Raw genomic sequence first — 17,219 nt, 5'->3', positions numbered from 1 at the left:
TAGTGTTTTTAAATGCTAATGGGCTGGACATAGGATTTCAACGGAAAAGAAAGAAATTGTTGTCAAAGAATAATTTCACTTGAGTAATACACAACTACAAATTTAACTTTTTGTGATATTGGATTTAGTGATATTAATATAATGTCACAAATTCATATTTTTAATGTAATAATTATTTTTTTTTAGTTTCACTATTAAGTGATTTAGCGACACTTTATTTGGTTTTTAGTGGAATATTATATTATAGTGATAACGCTATCTTTGACGGCGATTTTCACTACCAAAACTCAATCTCATCTTGACCATGTATTGACCATGAAAGTCGTTATTTTTGGCAACAACTTTAAAGTTTTTCTTTTTGATTTAACTTAAAGTTTTTCTTTTTGATTTTTTATTCTCTACAACGTCTTAAAACAAATCCATGCATTGAAAATCAAATCCATGTACCAATGATCATCACATTTCTCTTTCAAGCACTCAACATATAACAAGGTAAATAACTTATATATACTAATATATAGGCAAAATTATAAGAAACTATCTAATCTATATCTTTTTAAAAAAAAACTACCTTATATAAATTTTTTGTAAAAAACTACCTTATATAGTACAAATCTTTGCAAATTACTACCTTTTAACGAATAACGTTTGTTGACTGTTAATTTCACCCGTGGACCAACACGTGAGTCTCACGTGACTTATTAAATCTGTCCTTCTTCTTCAATAAGGGTCGTTGCTTTTAGAAGCTTTCTTTCACACACGAACTCAACCATCTAACTCCTAATTTCGCTTCCATCCTCCTCTTTACTTCCTCTCATTGAAAGTTCTAACCTATACTGGTATGTACTACTCTTCAATTATGGTTTTCTGCAAATGATAAAAAAATTTGTTATTTCTTTTTTTTTTTTTTTTGTTATTTCTGCCAAATGCCCATTTGTGGGTTATCCTTTTTCTGCATTTCCTTGCTGCGAATATTAAATGCCTTTTTTATTCTAGAATTTGGTGACTTGTTCAACTCATTGATTGGGATCTCAAGGATTAAAATTTTCAATGTTTCAGGTGTCTGACATGGTTAATAGCTATCATTCGCAGATTATAATAGCAAATTATTTGAGCTTCTGACAAATTGTTGTGAACTTTTAATCTTTCTGCATCAATGGGGTTAAAGATTGAATAGAAATTGGGAGCGAAATTGGGAGTTAGATGGTTGAATTCGCGTGTGAAAGAAAGCTTCTGAAAGGAACGACCCTCATTGAAGAAGGACAGATTTAATAAGTCATGTGACATTCACGTGATGGTCAACGGATGAAATTAACAGTCAACAAACGTTATTTGTTAAAAGTTAGTTTGAGAAAACTATAATACGGGAATAATCTGTGTTGTCCTTTCATTAACTCCAACCAATATCTATATAATACAAGATGGTAACCGTAGAATTAGTAAAAACCGTCACCAAACCGTCACCAAATATAATGAAACTGCTGAAAGTGTGATAATGAAACCGTCACCAAATATCTGATGTATACCGCGGAGTGCACATATCCTCAATACCCCCCTCAAGTTGGAGCATGGGGTTCAAAAATGCCCAACTTGGACATAAGTAACTCAAATTGGAACTTTCCGAGAGCCTTAGTGAAAATGTCCGCCAATTGAGAAGAAGTAGAAACATGAGATGTTGTAATCAAACCCTCGGAAATAGCATCCCGCACAAAATGACAATCAACCTCAATGCGTTTCGTACGCTCATGGAAAACCGGGTTTTTGGCAATATGCAAAGCAGACTCACTGTCACAAAAAAGGGGAATAGCTTTGGGATGATGAACTCCCAAGTTCAACAACAAACCTTTCAACCATTTCAACTCACAAGTAATGGCGGCCATAGCCCTGTACTCTGCTTCAGCAGATGATCTAGAAACCGTATGCTGTTTCTTGGTCTTCCAAGAAATTGGAGAATGCCCAAGAAACACAAACCAACCTGTCAAAGACCGACGAGTGAGAGGGCAAGCCGCCCAGTCAGAGTCACACCACCCCTATAAAGAAAGCTCACTGTCTGCACTCAACAAAATACCTTGTCCAGGAGTACCTTTCAAATACCGAACTACACGCATGGCAGCCTCTCAATGATCAATGCGAGGCTCCTGCATAAACTGAGACAAAATATGCACCGAGTATGCTAAATCTGGGCGAGTTACTGTAAGATAAATCAGACGACCCACAAGCCGTTTGTAAGGCGCAGGATCCGAAAGGCGATCTCCTGTAGCTAGACCAAGTCTGTGGTTTTGTTCCATAGGAAAGCCACAAGGTTTCGCCCCAAGTAAACCGGCCTCAGAAATAATATCCAACGTATACTTACGTTGACAAAGAAACAAACCCTGTGAACTTCTAGCAACTTCAATACCCAGAAAATATTTCAAACAACCCAGATCTTTCATTTTAAAACAGTCACTAAGATATACTTTGAAAACACCAGTGGCAGCGGAATTATTACTAGAAATTATGACTAGAAATTATGAGATCATCAACATATACTAAGACATTTATTTGAACTGTGCCTTTAGTATAAGTGAAAAGAGAGTAATCAGAGTAAGATTGTAAGAAACCATACCCTTTCAAAGCAGAGACCAACTTAGCAAACCAACAACGAGGGGCTTGTTTCAAACCATACAAAGACTTGCGAAGACGACACACCAAGGACGGATCAGAACTCTCAAAACCAGGAGGGAGTTTCATGTAAATCTCCTCGTCAAGATCACCATGAAGAAAAGCATTGTGAACATCCATTTGATGAAGTTCCCAATTCTTAGAAGCCGCAATAGCAAGGAAAGCGCGAACTGTAGTCATCTTAGCAACGGGAGCAAAAGTCTCATGATAGTCAATTCCGACCTGCTGATGATTGCCCAAAACAACCAAACGAGACTTCAAACGTTCAACTTCGCCATTAGACTTGAACTTGGTTTTGTAGACCCACTGGCTACCAAGCGCACGCTTACCCGTGGGTAGATGTTCCAAAGTCCAAGTTCCATTGTCCTCCAAAGCCTGTATTTCATTCTGCATAGATTTTTGCCAATCCAAGGATTTCATAGCCTCTTTAAAAGATTTTGGTTCCTTGTCAATCACAAGGGCTGCAATAAACTTCCTATAATTCACAGAATACTTATGACAATGTATGTAATGTGCCAGAGGATAAGGATTACCTAAAGAAGCATGATTAGACCGAGAGTTTGAAAGAGACGGATTATGAGCAATGACGGAATGAGTAACAAATGGTTTCCTAGAAGGATCAACAAAATCACGGAGCAAAACCGAGGGATACTTATCCCGAAAACCACGACCCAAAGGCTCCGGAGAAGAGAAGTCAGTGGTAGGCTCAGGGGACAATGAAGCAGTGTTGTCTGGCTGCTGTGGCTGCTGATCAGCAGCTGAAGGAGAGGAAGACGCGCGCTCCTGCAGTAGTCCATTACCTACGCTCGGGGAATCTGTAGCGTATGGAGCTAGCTGCTGCGAATGTGGCTGCTACAAAGGAGAAATAGCTGGCTGCAGACTGTCCGCATCTAAAGTTTCTAAAGTCTCAAACTCCAAAAAATCATCATGAACAGGAATAGGTCCATCAAAAGTATTAGGAGCAATATGGACATCTTCCGGGGATCCAAAAGGGAACATATCCTCAACAAACTTCACATCTCGGGAAACAAAAAACACCTTTGAATCAAGATCATACACTCTCCAACCTTTCATACCGTAAGGATAACCCACAAACACACACTTTCTACTACGGCTAGCAAATTTATCGCCATGAGTTTGCTGATTATGCGCTAAACACAAACACCCAAAAGTACGTATGGCATCAAAGGATGGGGGTTTGTTAAAGAGGATTTCAAATGGTGTTTTATTGTGTAAAAGTGGAGTTGGTGTGCGATTAATCAAATGAGCAGCGGCAAGGACACACTCCCCCCAAAAGTAAATAGGTAATTTGGCCTGAAATCTCAAAGCTCGGGCAACAGATAAAATATGTTTGTGTTTACGTTCCACTCTCCCATTTTGTTGAGGCGTACCCACACAAGAATGTTGAAAAATTATTCCAGTCGCATTGAAAAACTCAAACAAACAATTAAATTCATTACCATTATCACTTTGCACGATTTTAATTTTTTGATTAAACTGACGATCAACCATTGCAACAAATATCATAAACATTTTAAAGACCTCCATTTTATCAAGAAGTAAATAAATCCAAACTGCTCCAGAATAATCATCAACAATTGTCAGAAAATAACGAGCCTTACAAGAAGAAACATGTCTATACGGCCCCCACAAATCACAATGCACTTTTTCAAAAATTCTAGAAGCTCTATTAGTACTCAAAGGAAAACGAACTCTAGAGTGTTTAGCACGCATACATACTTCACACCCCTTATCTAAAACATCTTTATTATTACGAAGTTGAGGAAGCAACTTTACTACTTTCTCGGAAGGATGACCCAAACGACGATGCCATAAATCCAGGGACGAAGCTTCAATCGCACCCACTTGAGGAACCAATTCCGTATTGCTAAAATAGTATAATCCGTCTCTCCTAGTTCCCGTCCCAATCAGCTCCTTCGTTGGGTCCTGTATGACACAAATGTGTTGAGTAAATTGAACAGTACAATTAAGATTGTCATTAAGCTGTGAAATAGAAAGCAAATTGCAACGCAAATTAGGAACAAATAAAACGCCTGTGAGAGTGAGTTTATCCGACAAGCAAACAGAGCCAATTAAAGAAGCATTAACAATGTCACCATTGGGCAATCCAACAGGACAATTAAAACTCTCAGTGTCGAACAACAAAGAAATATCTCCTGTAACATGATGTGTAGCGCCGGTGTCAATGATGCAAGAGGTGGAATCAAACTTAGGTGGCGGCGGTGGTGGTGTTTCACCGTCCACCATTTTACTGAAAAAATCCTTGAGAAAAAAAAAATCCTATAACATAGTTATTTGCAAAGATTTGTATTATATAAGGTAGTTTTTTAAAAAGGACGTATAGATTAGGTATTATTTTTAATTTTGCCTAATATATATTATTGTTCATTACGAACAAAGTCAAATATATATATATATATATATATATATATATATATATATATATATATATATATATATATATATATATATATATATATATATATATATATATATATATATATATATATATATATATATATATATATATATATATATATATATATATATATATATATATATATATATATGCTTAAAATCAAGGATGACCATCACATTGCTTCACATCCTAAGCATTTCATTCAATTGTTCACATCCTCTAGAATCATCTAATCTTCGTGTCCTTCCTACTTCTTAATGTATATTTAAAGATGCGCATCCCAATTCATAGTAGTCTTTCCACTACGATCCAATTCACATTATCCAATGACCCTTTCAGGGTTATTTTACTCGACCACATCAAAAGAAACTGCCACTCATCATCATTATCCTTATTAGCGAGATACGGTTCTCATATCAAATACCACATAGGGGTGCACATGGTCCGATTTGGTCTTGTTTAACACTAAAATTAGACCAAATTAAAAATTCCAGTCTGAAAAATTTCCAGACTGGACCAAACCGTTATACAATGGTCTAGTTTGGTCTGGTCTATGGTTTTTATTTTTACATTTTTCCATAATTAATATATGTATTTATACAAATATTTTAAACCTACAATCACCAAATATAATAATTTGTAATTAGTTGATTACATTATCATTATTCAAGCATATCTTACTATATAAGAATAACTACAACTTGAAATATCTAGATAGAAACACATATGTTAAAGCAAATGCCAATAATCTTAATGACGACGTTAACTTTAAACATATAATCGAACATGCTTTGTCTTGTACTTTGGATAGGGTCGATAAAGATGTGTCGGATTTGGGCGGTTTAAGGTTTGGGACGGTTGATGAGAGTTGCTTGATCAAAGCAACAAAGAAAGAAGCAGACTGTGAGTGGCTCGACCAGCCGCTCGATCGAGCAGAACCTAGCTCGACCGGTGTTGGCTCGGTCGAGCAGAATGTCTAGAAAAAGTCAGTAGCTTCACAGGAAGCTCACTCGACCGAGCGAGGTAGTGGCTCGGTCGAGCGGTAGTCGAGCAGACTACAATGGATCCTGTTTTTGGTCAGAATTTGTAGTGACTATGCAATAATGTGGTGCATTACTCTATTGTTTATTGTAATGTTTATTGTCATAGTTAATTAGGATATTAATTGGGATGTTACATGTGAGTTTATGGTGATTTATGAGGGAATACTAAGAGTGATGAATACCTTGCCTATAAATAGGATTCATCACTCATAGTAACCACCACAAACACACATATTGTTGAGAGGGTTATTGTATTGTTAGAAACTTGAGAGTGTTCTTACTTTGCTTTAGTATTTATGATCTTGAGAGATTGTTCTCAAGAGAATGGGAGGTTTATTATACTTGTAATTGTTGAATTAAATATAATAAACTACATTTGAGGAGGTATCCAAGATACCTCATATACACTTGTCTTCATCTTTGCATTATATTTTTCATTTGTTTTTCATTGTTTAACCTTTTTGAGGCTTTCATTTCAATATATTTTTCAAACAATTATAATTTTTGATCCGGTTTGTAGTCTGATCTGGTCTGAAAAATAAAAAACTGAGATTAGACCGTAAATCATAATTTTTTTTGAAAAAAAGCCAGACCAGACCGTTTATACCATAGATCAGACCAAATATTAAAATTATGATTTAATCCAGTTTGATTTACAGTTTAAACCAAACTCTTGTGGACCCTAAACACTTGTAACAATGAAATACATGGTTGTGATAATACATTACATCCACTAATAAAAATTTAGATCAAATACCACATTGAACAATGAAATAAATAGTTTCTTTTGAAGAATCCAATAAATAGTTCTCATATCAAATACCATGCACATATAACAATTGAAGAGAAAATAATTTATACGATACAATTCATAAAAATTTCTAACAACTCTTATTTATTTTGTATTAAATGATATCGTGATAATACTTGTAAGTAAATTTCATCCACTAATAATTTTCATTTATCACAATGCTTAAAAGATTACATTTGTCATTTTCAATACTTTTATCAAATTGTATATCCTTTCTATTATATTAAACAGTATAAATATTTAAATTTCATGAAAATATAAGCAAGAAAAAAAATATTACTCTCTTCGTTCTTTTTTTGTTTTTCACTTATACTTTTTACATTGTTTTAAAGCAATTATTAAGCTTCAATATCACTAATTACACATTATAAAAAATTATAAAAAAGTATGATAATAAATTATACGTTACAAGGAATCTAACGACATCTTACATGAATATAATATATTTTGTACGTGTCTCTCTCAAACTGTAGTCAAAAATCCCTCTCCTTAAATTGAAATATACTAAATGAGAAAAACATTAGACAACATAATGACTAATAAATCAGCAAATGAGCAAAGACACATTTCATATGAATTTGCAAAAATAATATATCTAGGAAAATTTCACGTGGTAACCCTGAGGTATGGTGTTTTCCACGTGGTAACCAAAGTTTTTAAAAAATTCTCATGGTAACCCTAAGATATACCCAATTCATCCTCGGTGACCTTTTTACCCAAAAAACGTTTGAAAATGTTAGTTTAGTAAGGATAACTTTTCCTGTAAGCTTATTTAACCCTTTTACTAGATCTCAATGCATCAGATACTTATATTTCCACCAAAACATATACCCTAACTTTCCTATCTTTCCCCTAAATCACATTTTTTCCCTAAAATTCAAACCCTAAAAATTTGAAAAAAAAAATTCATTTCAAGCACAATGGGCAAGTTAAGGTTTATGTTTTGTTAGAAATACTTCCTCTGTTCTGTTTTAGTTGCAACATTAGGATTTTTCACGCGGATCAATGCACTAAATCCATCCTTAATATCTCTAATTATGTATAATAAAAAATTATAAAAATTTGATATTAATAATCTTTACACCGAGACGAATCAAACAAGATCCCACTTTACTATGTTTTAACTTATAGATTAAAAATTAATCACAGATTAAGAGAGCTAAGTGAATAGTGTATATAATTCCAATGTTGCAAGTAAATTGGAACGGAGTAGTATGAGTTTCTAATGTAATGGGATTTGATAAAAGGGTTAAATAGGCGTACAGGAAACATTATCCTTAATAAACTAATGTATTCAAACGTTTTTTTTGTGTAAAAAAAGGTCACAGAAGATGAATTGGGTAAATCTCAGGATTATCGCGTAGATTTTTAAAAAATTTTGGTTACCACATGGAAAATCCAATACCTCAGGGTTACCACGTGAAATTTTTCAAAAATATATAATATTTTATTAGAACAAAGAAAGTATAAATATAATTGTTTTATTAATATATACTCTCTCCGTTCCCTAATGGAGTTTCCACAAGGAATGTTCACAGGAATTAAGAAAAATAGAATATTTTATATAATGAATGTATTATTTAATTGAATAATAAATTTGATGGGAAAAAAATATGAACCATTAGCATTAAAAAAATCTAAAAGAAAATTAGTGGAAAAATATGGGGATCACAACTAATAAAAAATGATTTTCATAAAGTTAGTGGGAAACATGTGGGAACTATAAGAAATATAAAAATATTAAAATGAAGTTAGTGGAAGATTTATGGGGTCTATAAACATTATAAAAATATTAAAATGGGGATGGATAAGGTTGTTGTTATCCAAAGTTAGCGATATAAATAGAAAGATACTTTATAAAAATAACAATTGAAACACCCAAAATGACAAATAAGAACTTCTTTCGGAAAGGGAGGGGGTAGCATGCTCCATTCCGCTATTCGGTTTGCCTGTTTGGATGTTTTGTGTCCACATCCAACATACGTAGTCCAAAACTGACTAGTAATGGCAATATTGCCAATATCTTCGGTCTTCTTCCTCAAACCACCATTCATTCTGATAAATCACCTTCTCATCTCATGTCATGTCTTTATGAGACTATCGTCTTCTTTAATTCAGGTTTCCATTTCTGTTTATCTACTTCAATCAGCATTCTTAGTCACACTCAAATCTGCCTAACAGTTCTTCGATTGACATAGCTACACCATCATATTCTTTTCAGTATTCTGAGCCAAATCAACTAGGCTCAGATGAAGGAAGCAACATAAACCCAAGGGAACCAATGGACAACAACAGCAAAGATAGAGACAAGAGCAACAAGAGCAACAGAAACCACTCTGATGTTTCTGTTAATTCTGATTCTGCACTTGGTGTTACAGCAAAGCCATCAGCCATGAATCTTGAATTTAATGAAAGCCAAGATAGTCAGGGGAGGGATGAATTAATCATGGAGAAACAAATACAAAGGCACAAACAAGAAAAGCCAACAACAGCAACAGAACAGAAGAATTCAGACATGCAGCAAAGTCTGACCCATCCTGCTGACCAGACCACCTTGACAGACCAGCCCAGACATGACTTGAGTTCATGGGAGGACGTGGAGGGTAGAATTGGAATCTCCCTATATGGGCCTTGCTGCCATGGTCCAAGAGTCCTCCTTATAGTCACCGAAGATGCATAGAAAACAAGGGCGAATGTCGTGCAGTCAACAGGCAAACGCTGACAGAAGGCTACCTTGTATTCTGATTTCTGTTTTTTATTTTTAATTGGCACATGTACTTCACGTGGGCAATATTACCGTTATAGGTAGTTGCTTGACGTGTATCTTCCTTTGTTGTAATCATGTAATCTAGGCCTATATACAGATGGCTCATTCATTGTAAAAAACCAAGTTTGATTAATAAAATTCAGAAATTCACTAAGTGTTTTTCCTTTTCAATTGCTGTGCAATTGGGTTACCTAGGGTCAGTCTACCCTTATTGGTTGTGCGTGTTCTTAAGTGTTCATCAAGACTCCACTCCCACCTATCCAAAGATACTGATAACTCTCTTAGAGATCAACAGAGGAAGCCTAGAAACGTATTGCATTGAAGCCTGGCAGTCCAGTTCATTCAATACCTTCTCTGCGCCAGTTCTTGGAATATCCTTCAATTTTCGTATCAAAATCTGATTCATGCGTTGAATCCTTCATTCTCCACACATAATTGGATCATATTCTGACAAGGTAACTCTCTCTTCTCTATTTATTCATACAAGTATATATAATTACTTTTTTTATTGTTTTAAAATCCTTCTAATTTCGATCTTTTCCCGAAGGTTACATCATATTGCACTCTTATAATATTAAATACATTTATTTTGCCTTTTACGTCACTTTTCATGATTGGAAAAATCATAAAAGTATTATTTAATTTTCAACAAAAAGGTTCTAAATGGTTGTGTTCCGCTTAGGACTTTGGATTACATGTTAATGGAGGATATATCTTTTCGCTTCTCCAATTAGTTAACAAGTATTGGTATTAGACACTAATCCTGAATTAATCTGATTTTGATTAGATTTGATTTGATTAGATTTATTTCCTTCTTTTTGGATTTCTGTAGCCGTTGGCATTAGTATTTAGTACTGTAATAGATTAAAGATGAACAAAATATTCTAATTAACCTGATAATTTTTTCCAAGTACTGTATATTGGGATTTTGGGTCAATTTTGACCTAGTTTTTCTAGCAGTCTTGAGCAAACTTTTTAGTGTTGTTTTGACAGAATTGATGAATGGAAAACATCTGCATATAATTAATTGTTTCAGATGATTTTATTATACTAAGACTTCTAAATAGTGTTTGTTAATGACAGATTAAGTTTCTGTTTGATTAGAGAAATTTTCGATTAATCAATATTTATTTGAGGTGGCTTATGTTTGTGGCCATCCTTGCACGCCATATTTTTTCCAAAAATCAAACCTCATACTTCTCCTCTCCATTTATCTGACCTTCGTCCTTCAAAACCCTTACAACCTGCCGCAGCCACTGACCAATAACTGCCACCTTCATCCTTCACAGACCATCTGGCCGTCAACTCCATCCAGGCAGCTACTGCCAGCCCACCGAACTGCCTTAGCCAGCCATCAAACCATGTATATACTTTTTTATTTTTCTTTCTTTACATAAAAGTTTTAAATTTGTACAATTGTTATAGATTTCTCATTTCATTGGATGTTAATTGGTAAACATTGTTTGTTCATTCATGATTGATGATTATATAATACCCAAATCATATTTGTTAATCAATTTAACATTTTTGGTTTAAATGGTGGTAAATTTATGAGTATAAGTTGTATTTTCTTAGAGTATTATTAAGTGGTGTATAATATTATCAAAGATGAATCAGTCAATTGGCTTTGCTATTGCATCTGCAATATTCTGTATTGCAATTGATTATGTAATACTCAACTGGCAAATCAATCAATTGATTCCCTATTGCTTTTGATTATGCATCATTGAATGTCCAAATTTCCAAATAAATAAACCATGTTATCATCATATTGCAGGCTTTTATAGCTTCCTAATGAGTTGTGTTATGACTTATTGATATTGGTTAAGCAGATTTCAAACTTGATACCCATGTCATGACTCATGGTAGGTGATTTGAACCTGTATTTGTAATCATGGTTTGATTATATTACGATGATGATGTGAGTCCATGCTCCTTGTGAGTAATTTATAATCAACTGATTGTGCCAGTCTCAAAAAATAGCATAAAGCACCTCAAAAATGCTGTATAAAACCAAAAAAAAACAATTTAATAGAAAGAGTAGGCCAAAAACAATACTTGAGCAAATAATGCTATTTTATCCGTTCTGAGCTGTATTGATGTTTGGTTGTTTATTTTCTCTTCTGTCTGTTGTGCTTCTATGTGACTTTACTATGAAATCATTTAATTATTAAAAATCAGTAAGTGGCCTAACCTTGTTTTTACTTGTACGTTCTTTCCTATTTGTCATGTGCATCCACCATTTTTGATAGAATATGCCCACATTTGTCATTCTATTTTGTCGTAGAGGTAATCTGAAGTTTCCAGTCTCGTTTCCAGCGAAGGTTTCTACAGACAAATGGCTGCCAGTGAATCTGGCATAGCCAATACAGCTGAAAGAACTAATGATTCTTTAAGACGAACGTACAGTGCTGGTTTATGTATTGGAGGGCATCCAACAGGTGGTATTCCACTTTCTGTAGAAAATACGGGAGAAAATGGGGCAGATAACAGTCAGCTAATGCATAATGTGTCAATTGCAAGGACTAACAGCAGTGGGGCCTCTCTTAGAAGGTTATTTAGCATGTCAAATTCTTCTCAACCTCAGTTTGAGGAAAACCTGGAAAATGAAATCGTTTCACAGGCTGGAGATGTTGGAGACAAGATTTTTAGCAGAAGAGGAAGCGAGAGCGAGAGTGTCCGATTTGCCATGGAACAAGGGATTGTTTTTCCTATTCCGGAAGACCTTTTGGTTTCTTATGGATTTTGGTCTCGTGATAATTTCAATGTTAACACGATCTCTCCAGCATCGCCATTAGTGTCTGATATTGTTACTCCACCTTCTACGAATGCTCTTTTGCACAAGAAAGAAGTAAGTTCATGCCTAAGTTTACTAATTGTTGCTTTTGCTTGATTTATTGTACATTTTGGATGATGCAATTGCCTCAGCTTCTCCCTTTGCATCATTTGATGACAGGAAGAAAAGAAAAAGCTGCCAACTTTTGTTGAATATTGTTCCTACCTCATACATTTGGCTGTCTTTGGAATTTTTGGGGTAAATGATTTTATTCTTCCATGTTTTCTATAAGGCTGCTTTTGCCATGTCATAAATGTAGGGTTTTTCTTGTTAAATATGTAGCTTATTGTTTGAATTTGCAATATCTAATGTTGTAGGTCCTAACCAGGTATCTACTGCAGAAACTGTTTGCGTCCAATGTTCATGTGACAAGTGATGGGAGCATCCTATATCTCGATCTTCCATCAAATATGGTTTGTTGTTTTAATTTTAAATCTTTTGATTCAATAGATGTATATGGGATCGAAATATTACCATTTTAGAGTCTTTTACTCTCTGATACACCCTTGAAGTCCTCCGAAAAAGCTTATTATTCGTTTTAGTTTTCTTTCCTAACAAACAAAGATGAGAGTTGCAACATTTTCATATTCTGAATTTTTGTGTACTTGTAGGTTGGTTCTTTCCTAATGGGATGGTTCGGTGTTGTATTCAAAGCCGACATAGTTCACATATCAGATCATCTAGCAGTTGGACTTAGCACAGGTTATTTAGGAAGCCTTACCACTTTTAGTGGCTGGAACCAGAAAATGTTGGAGCTTAGTGTCAATGGGCATTGGGTTTTTGCTGTGTTGGGCTTTGTAATAGGTAATTAGTCTTTTGTGGCATTATCATCAGTGGCTTGTTAGTATAATTTGTTATGAATAGTGTGACTTGAGTGCACATTTGGAATCCCATAAGTATGTCATGAATGGGTGTATTAAGATGAGTCTTGATGATTGTGGTTTATGATGATGATTAAAGTATAGATTAATGAGGTAATGAAGTATGAGTTATTCATGGGAGTTATGGGACCTAATGAAGAAGTTCAAAGGTTTAAGATGCTCTACTATGCAAGTCGAGCAATACTGTCAGAAACCCTCTGAAGTGCCGCTCGACCAGCTCGCTCGATCGAGCGAGCTTCAAAATGGGTTGAGCGAGCAGACAGAATGTAACCAGAAACTTCTTGCAGCCCGCTCGACCAGGCCGCTCAACCGAGCGAGCCTCTGCTTTGGTCGAGTGATGTCTCTGATGCTCCTAAGATGCTGTTTTTGACTCTTCAAGTTCTTGGGGATGTTTCATTATCATTTATTCATAACTTTAATGTACTTAATGTTACTTAGTGAGATCTTTCCTATAAACAGAGAGCTCTCATTCACATTGTAATCATCATCCACAAAAATACACCCCAAGCCAAACACTAGCCTATATCTCTTCTCTATTGTAATCTCCATATTTGAGAGTTCTTTGAACTCCTTTGATAATATAAGAGATACTACACACCGGAGGACGTAGCCTAAGTTGAGTGAACCTCGTTAAATTTTGTGTCGTTTTATTGCATTACTTTCTCCTACAAACATCGATATCATTGATAGCGTAATTTGTTTGTCACAAAACCTCATACGCTCGATCTTGGCAATATTGGAGTTTGAAACACATTGTTCGAACTCTAATATAACATCGTTTTCATAATTCTTCATGAAAACTCTCGTCATTGAAGTTTTATCTTCCCAATAATTTTTTACCTCTGCTTACTTGCAGGATTGTTTCTTGCTGCTTATTCAATCATTTTTGGAATTGAGACAGCAAATGGTCTAAAGTGGATTCTCGGAACGATGGGAAAAAGATCTAGTTTGAGGAACTTCAGAGTGAATAGCCTGAAGAGTCACGTAATAGTTCTATCAATGTTAATATTGGTATGGGGTGGTTTATGGACTACAAGCGGAATCTTAGAGAAGCAAGAGTTTAAAAACGGTGGAAGTGAAGCTCAACTTTGGTTGGGTTGCCTTGTCGGTCCCTTGGGGGTTTGGTTAAGGTGGTGGCTTGCTCGGTTAAATGGACGTGGGTTGGGGCAAGCAGGAAGATGGAAGTGGATTCCATTCGGGACTTTGGCTGCTAATGTCTCCGCAACATGCGTAATGGCAGGTCTGGCTACATTGAAGAAAGCGGTAAGAATTGATTCTAGTATTTTTGTTCTTGTAGCATTGTAACACGAAACTGGTTTATAATCATTTATCTATTAAGTTTGTTGCATGCAATTCTATTTATTCCGATTGCCCTTACACTCTAGATTCTATCAGTATTAAATGGTAGGATTAAACCAGAATTTTTGTTGTGTAAATTTTCATGATACGTATCATGTTATTCCTTTGGTGATGAAAGTTTGATAATATAAAATTTTTTATTCACAATCCGTCTAATACATAGAATTGAAATGAATTTTGTGAAAAAAATGAGATTGTTAGAGGAGATAAGCATGATCATTAAACTTGTCAAGAGATATTCCTATCAAAATTACACTAGTTTTTCATTATCATTCCCACTATTTAATACCAATAACCAAACGAGTGTTAATGTTTTGACTTGTGAAAGTGGTTTTTGGATCTTGCTTCAACATCAACCCTAATTGTTCTTGAATACCAATGAGTTCAAGTTATTTCCAAAATTAGAAAATGAATTGTAGGGATTTAGGTTGATAAGTACTTTATCTTTTTGCATATTATATGCATATGCTTTGTTAAGAGTCTAAAACTGTTAATTTTTGTAGGTGAAAACCAAGAATTGTGACACAATTGCATCCGGGATACAGTTTGGACTAATGGGATGCTTAAGCACTGTCTCCACATTCATGGCGGAATTTAACGCAATGAGAATGAGTCCTCATCCATGGAAGGCATACGCTTATGCATTCATCACTATCGTCATTTCATTTCTCTCGGGAACTTTGATTTACTCGGTACCTGTGTGGACATTGGGCTACAATTAGAGTTTTTTGTTAGGATTTTTTGGAATTCCTCAAAAGATAGTTTCTTCAAAATATTTACAAAATTCAAATTTTTTGGTGTAAACATAATTTATGTTAGATAGGCAATTACTTCCTGTCTAATGTATAGTTGAAACTCATTTTAAATCTTTCAGATAGTGTACAGCAATATATACAAATCTAAAGTGCCAATCTCCTTTCAGATAGTCTTTATCAAACTCTTTCATGCTTAACTTTTATTTGTCCTCGAGCAAACTCATGGTGAACAATAATACTCCCTCTATTTCTTTTTATAGCCCATTTTACTTTTTGCATGCATTTCAAACCAAATTGTAAGCCTTAATATCTCTAAGTACGCATCATAAAAAATGTAGAAATTATATATCAAACACATTTGTATCAAAGCGAATCTAACAAGATCTCAGAAAAAACTGATGTTTACAGCTACAGGATGGTACTGCTGGAACTCGTTAGTGGAAGGAAAAACTGCTCGCTACAGCGAGTGCAACAAAGCCATAGCGTAGATGGTGGCAATAATACTGGTAGTAGTACATCAGCTTCATCCAGTTCAGGAGTTGTTTATTTTCCGATGTATGCGCTGGATATGCATGAACAGGGCAGGTACTTGGAGCTTGCTGACCCAAGACTCGAGGGTCGTGTAACAAGTGAAGAGGTCCAAAAGTTGGTTTGTATTGCTTTATGTTGCATTCATGAAGAACCGTCATTTAGACCAACCATGGTGACTATTGTTGGAATGCTTGAAGGGAGGATTGAATTTGATCATCCTCGATTAGAATCTTTGAATTTCTTACGATTTTATGGACGTTGCTTTTCTGAACCTTCCATCATTGGAGATGATGGACAACAGATGAATTATTATTGAACTAATGCCTCAGTTTCGAGCACAAGTAGAAGTGGTACAGTATAGAGTAGTAGTAATCCCTCTTATGTTTCTCGTCTCAGGAAGTTTCAGGTCCAAGATAGATTGTATGGCTAAGCCATCCTAGGTTTTTGTAATTAGTAGGGATGTTTGCTAAGCTATCTTGTAATCCTTTTTGAAGAGTCAGTTGTCAGCGACTATGATTTGCTTTACTTCATCTGTCTTTTTTTTCTTTCTTGCTGATGTGAAACTGTCATAGGACAGCGACTGTGTCCTTGTTTAGTTCGCAGACAGGATTTTCGAGAAGAGCATATGAAAATTCCAAAATGAATGGAAATTCATAGTGAAAGTTACGGAGGCCAAATGGGTGGGTGATGCGGTATGCCTTCTCCTATATCTATACCCACCTAAAATTTTCATACCTAGCACATACGCACCACCCATGGCGGGTATAGTTTTTTGACAGAAAAAATTCAATAAGGTCACGGTTAATTTGTGCTGAGTAAATATGTGATGAGTAATCTGCTAAGCTTTAGTCTCCGACTAATGGACAGAAGATAAGGGAAGCAATTGAAGACAAGAGAGCAATACGTAGCCTGAATTCACAACTCTGGATCATATGTTGGATCAAGGTAAATAATGCTAGAATTTTAGTCACTGACATATAAAGTGGTGTTTGGAATTGGAGGTAAACTAATGGACGATCAGGATACTGCCAAAGCAAGCTAAGCAACAAAAAGATTTATGCGCATACTGAATCAGAAACTTGTAAGCTCTTACTCATAGAAATGCAACAAAATTCAATAACATCACGGTATTGAT

General features: G+C 35.1%; 2 protein-coding genes across 3 annotated transcripts; both read left to right on the top strand.

The window, feature by feature from the left end:
• The first annotated feature begins 10,710 nt into the window (after positions 1–10,710).
• LOC130811518 (fluoride export protein 1) lies at positions 10,711–15,714 on the top strand. Of its 2 annotated transcripts, none has more exons than XM_057677842.1 (7): positions 10,711–11,085; positions 12,042–12,573; positions 12,679–12,756; positions 12,876–12,971; positions 13,170–13,362; positions 14,296–14,702; positions 15,302–15,714. In XM_057677842.1, the coding sequence occupies exons 2-7, from the start codon at positions 12,061–12,063 to the stop codon at positions 15,518–15,520; spliced, it is 1,506 nt and encodes a 501-aa protein (XP_057533825.1). In that variant the 5' UTR covers positions 10,711–11,085; positions 12,042–12,060; the 3' UTR covers positions 15,521–15,714. The 2 variants fall into 2 exon arrangements, with proteins under 2 accessions (XP_057533825.1, XP_057533826.1); XM_057677843.1 differs by having other exon boundaries at positions 12,010–12,573.
• A 254-nt stretch (positions 15,715–15,968) lies between these two features.
• Positions 15,969–16,400, top strand: LOC130810844 (G-type lectin S-receptor-like serine/threonine-protein kinase At5g35370). Its single transcript, XM_057676969.1, has one exon. It carries the CDS (start codon positions 15,969–15,971, stop codon positions 16,398–16,400), a length of 432 nt encoding a protein of 143 aa, XP_057532952.1.
• Positions 16,401–17,219: the final 819 nt, after the last annotated feature.

The sequence above is a fragment of the Amaranthus tricolor genome, chromosome 4, assembly GCF_026212465.1.
Source record: "Amaranthus tricolor cultivar Red isolate AtriRed21 chromosome 4, ASM2621246v1, whole genome shotgun sequence".
Lineage (NCBI taxonomy): Eukaryota > Viridiplantae > Streptophyta > Magnoliopsida > Caryophyllales > Amaranthaceae > Amaranthus > Amaranthus tricolor.
Note: the sequence above shows the minus strand (reverse complement) of the source record. Positions and strands in the feature narration are given on the sequence as shown.

Excerpts from the sequence above, each read along its gene's own strand:
- LOC130811518 (XM_057677842.1), top strand. The coding sequence starts at position 12,061 with ATGGCTGCCAGTGAATCTGGCATAGCCAATACAGCTGAAAGAACTAAT. Across the intron at positions 12,574-12,678 it reads CTCTTTTGCACAAGAAAGAA|GAAGAAAAGAAAAAGCTGCC; the intron begins GTAAGTTCATGC and ends ATTTGATGACAG. Across the intron at positions 14,703-15,301 it reads TGGCTACATTGAAGAAAGCG|GTGAAAACCAAGAATTGTGA; the intron begins GTAAGAATTGAT and ends TAATTTTTGTAG.
- LOC130810844 (XM_057676969.1), top strand. The coding sequence starts at position 15,969 with ATGGTACTGCTGGAACTCGTTAGTGGAAGGAAAAACTGCTCGCTACAG.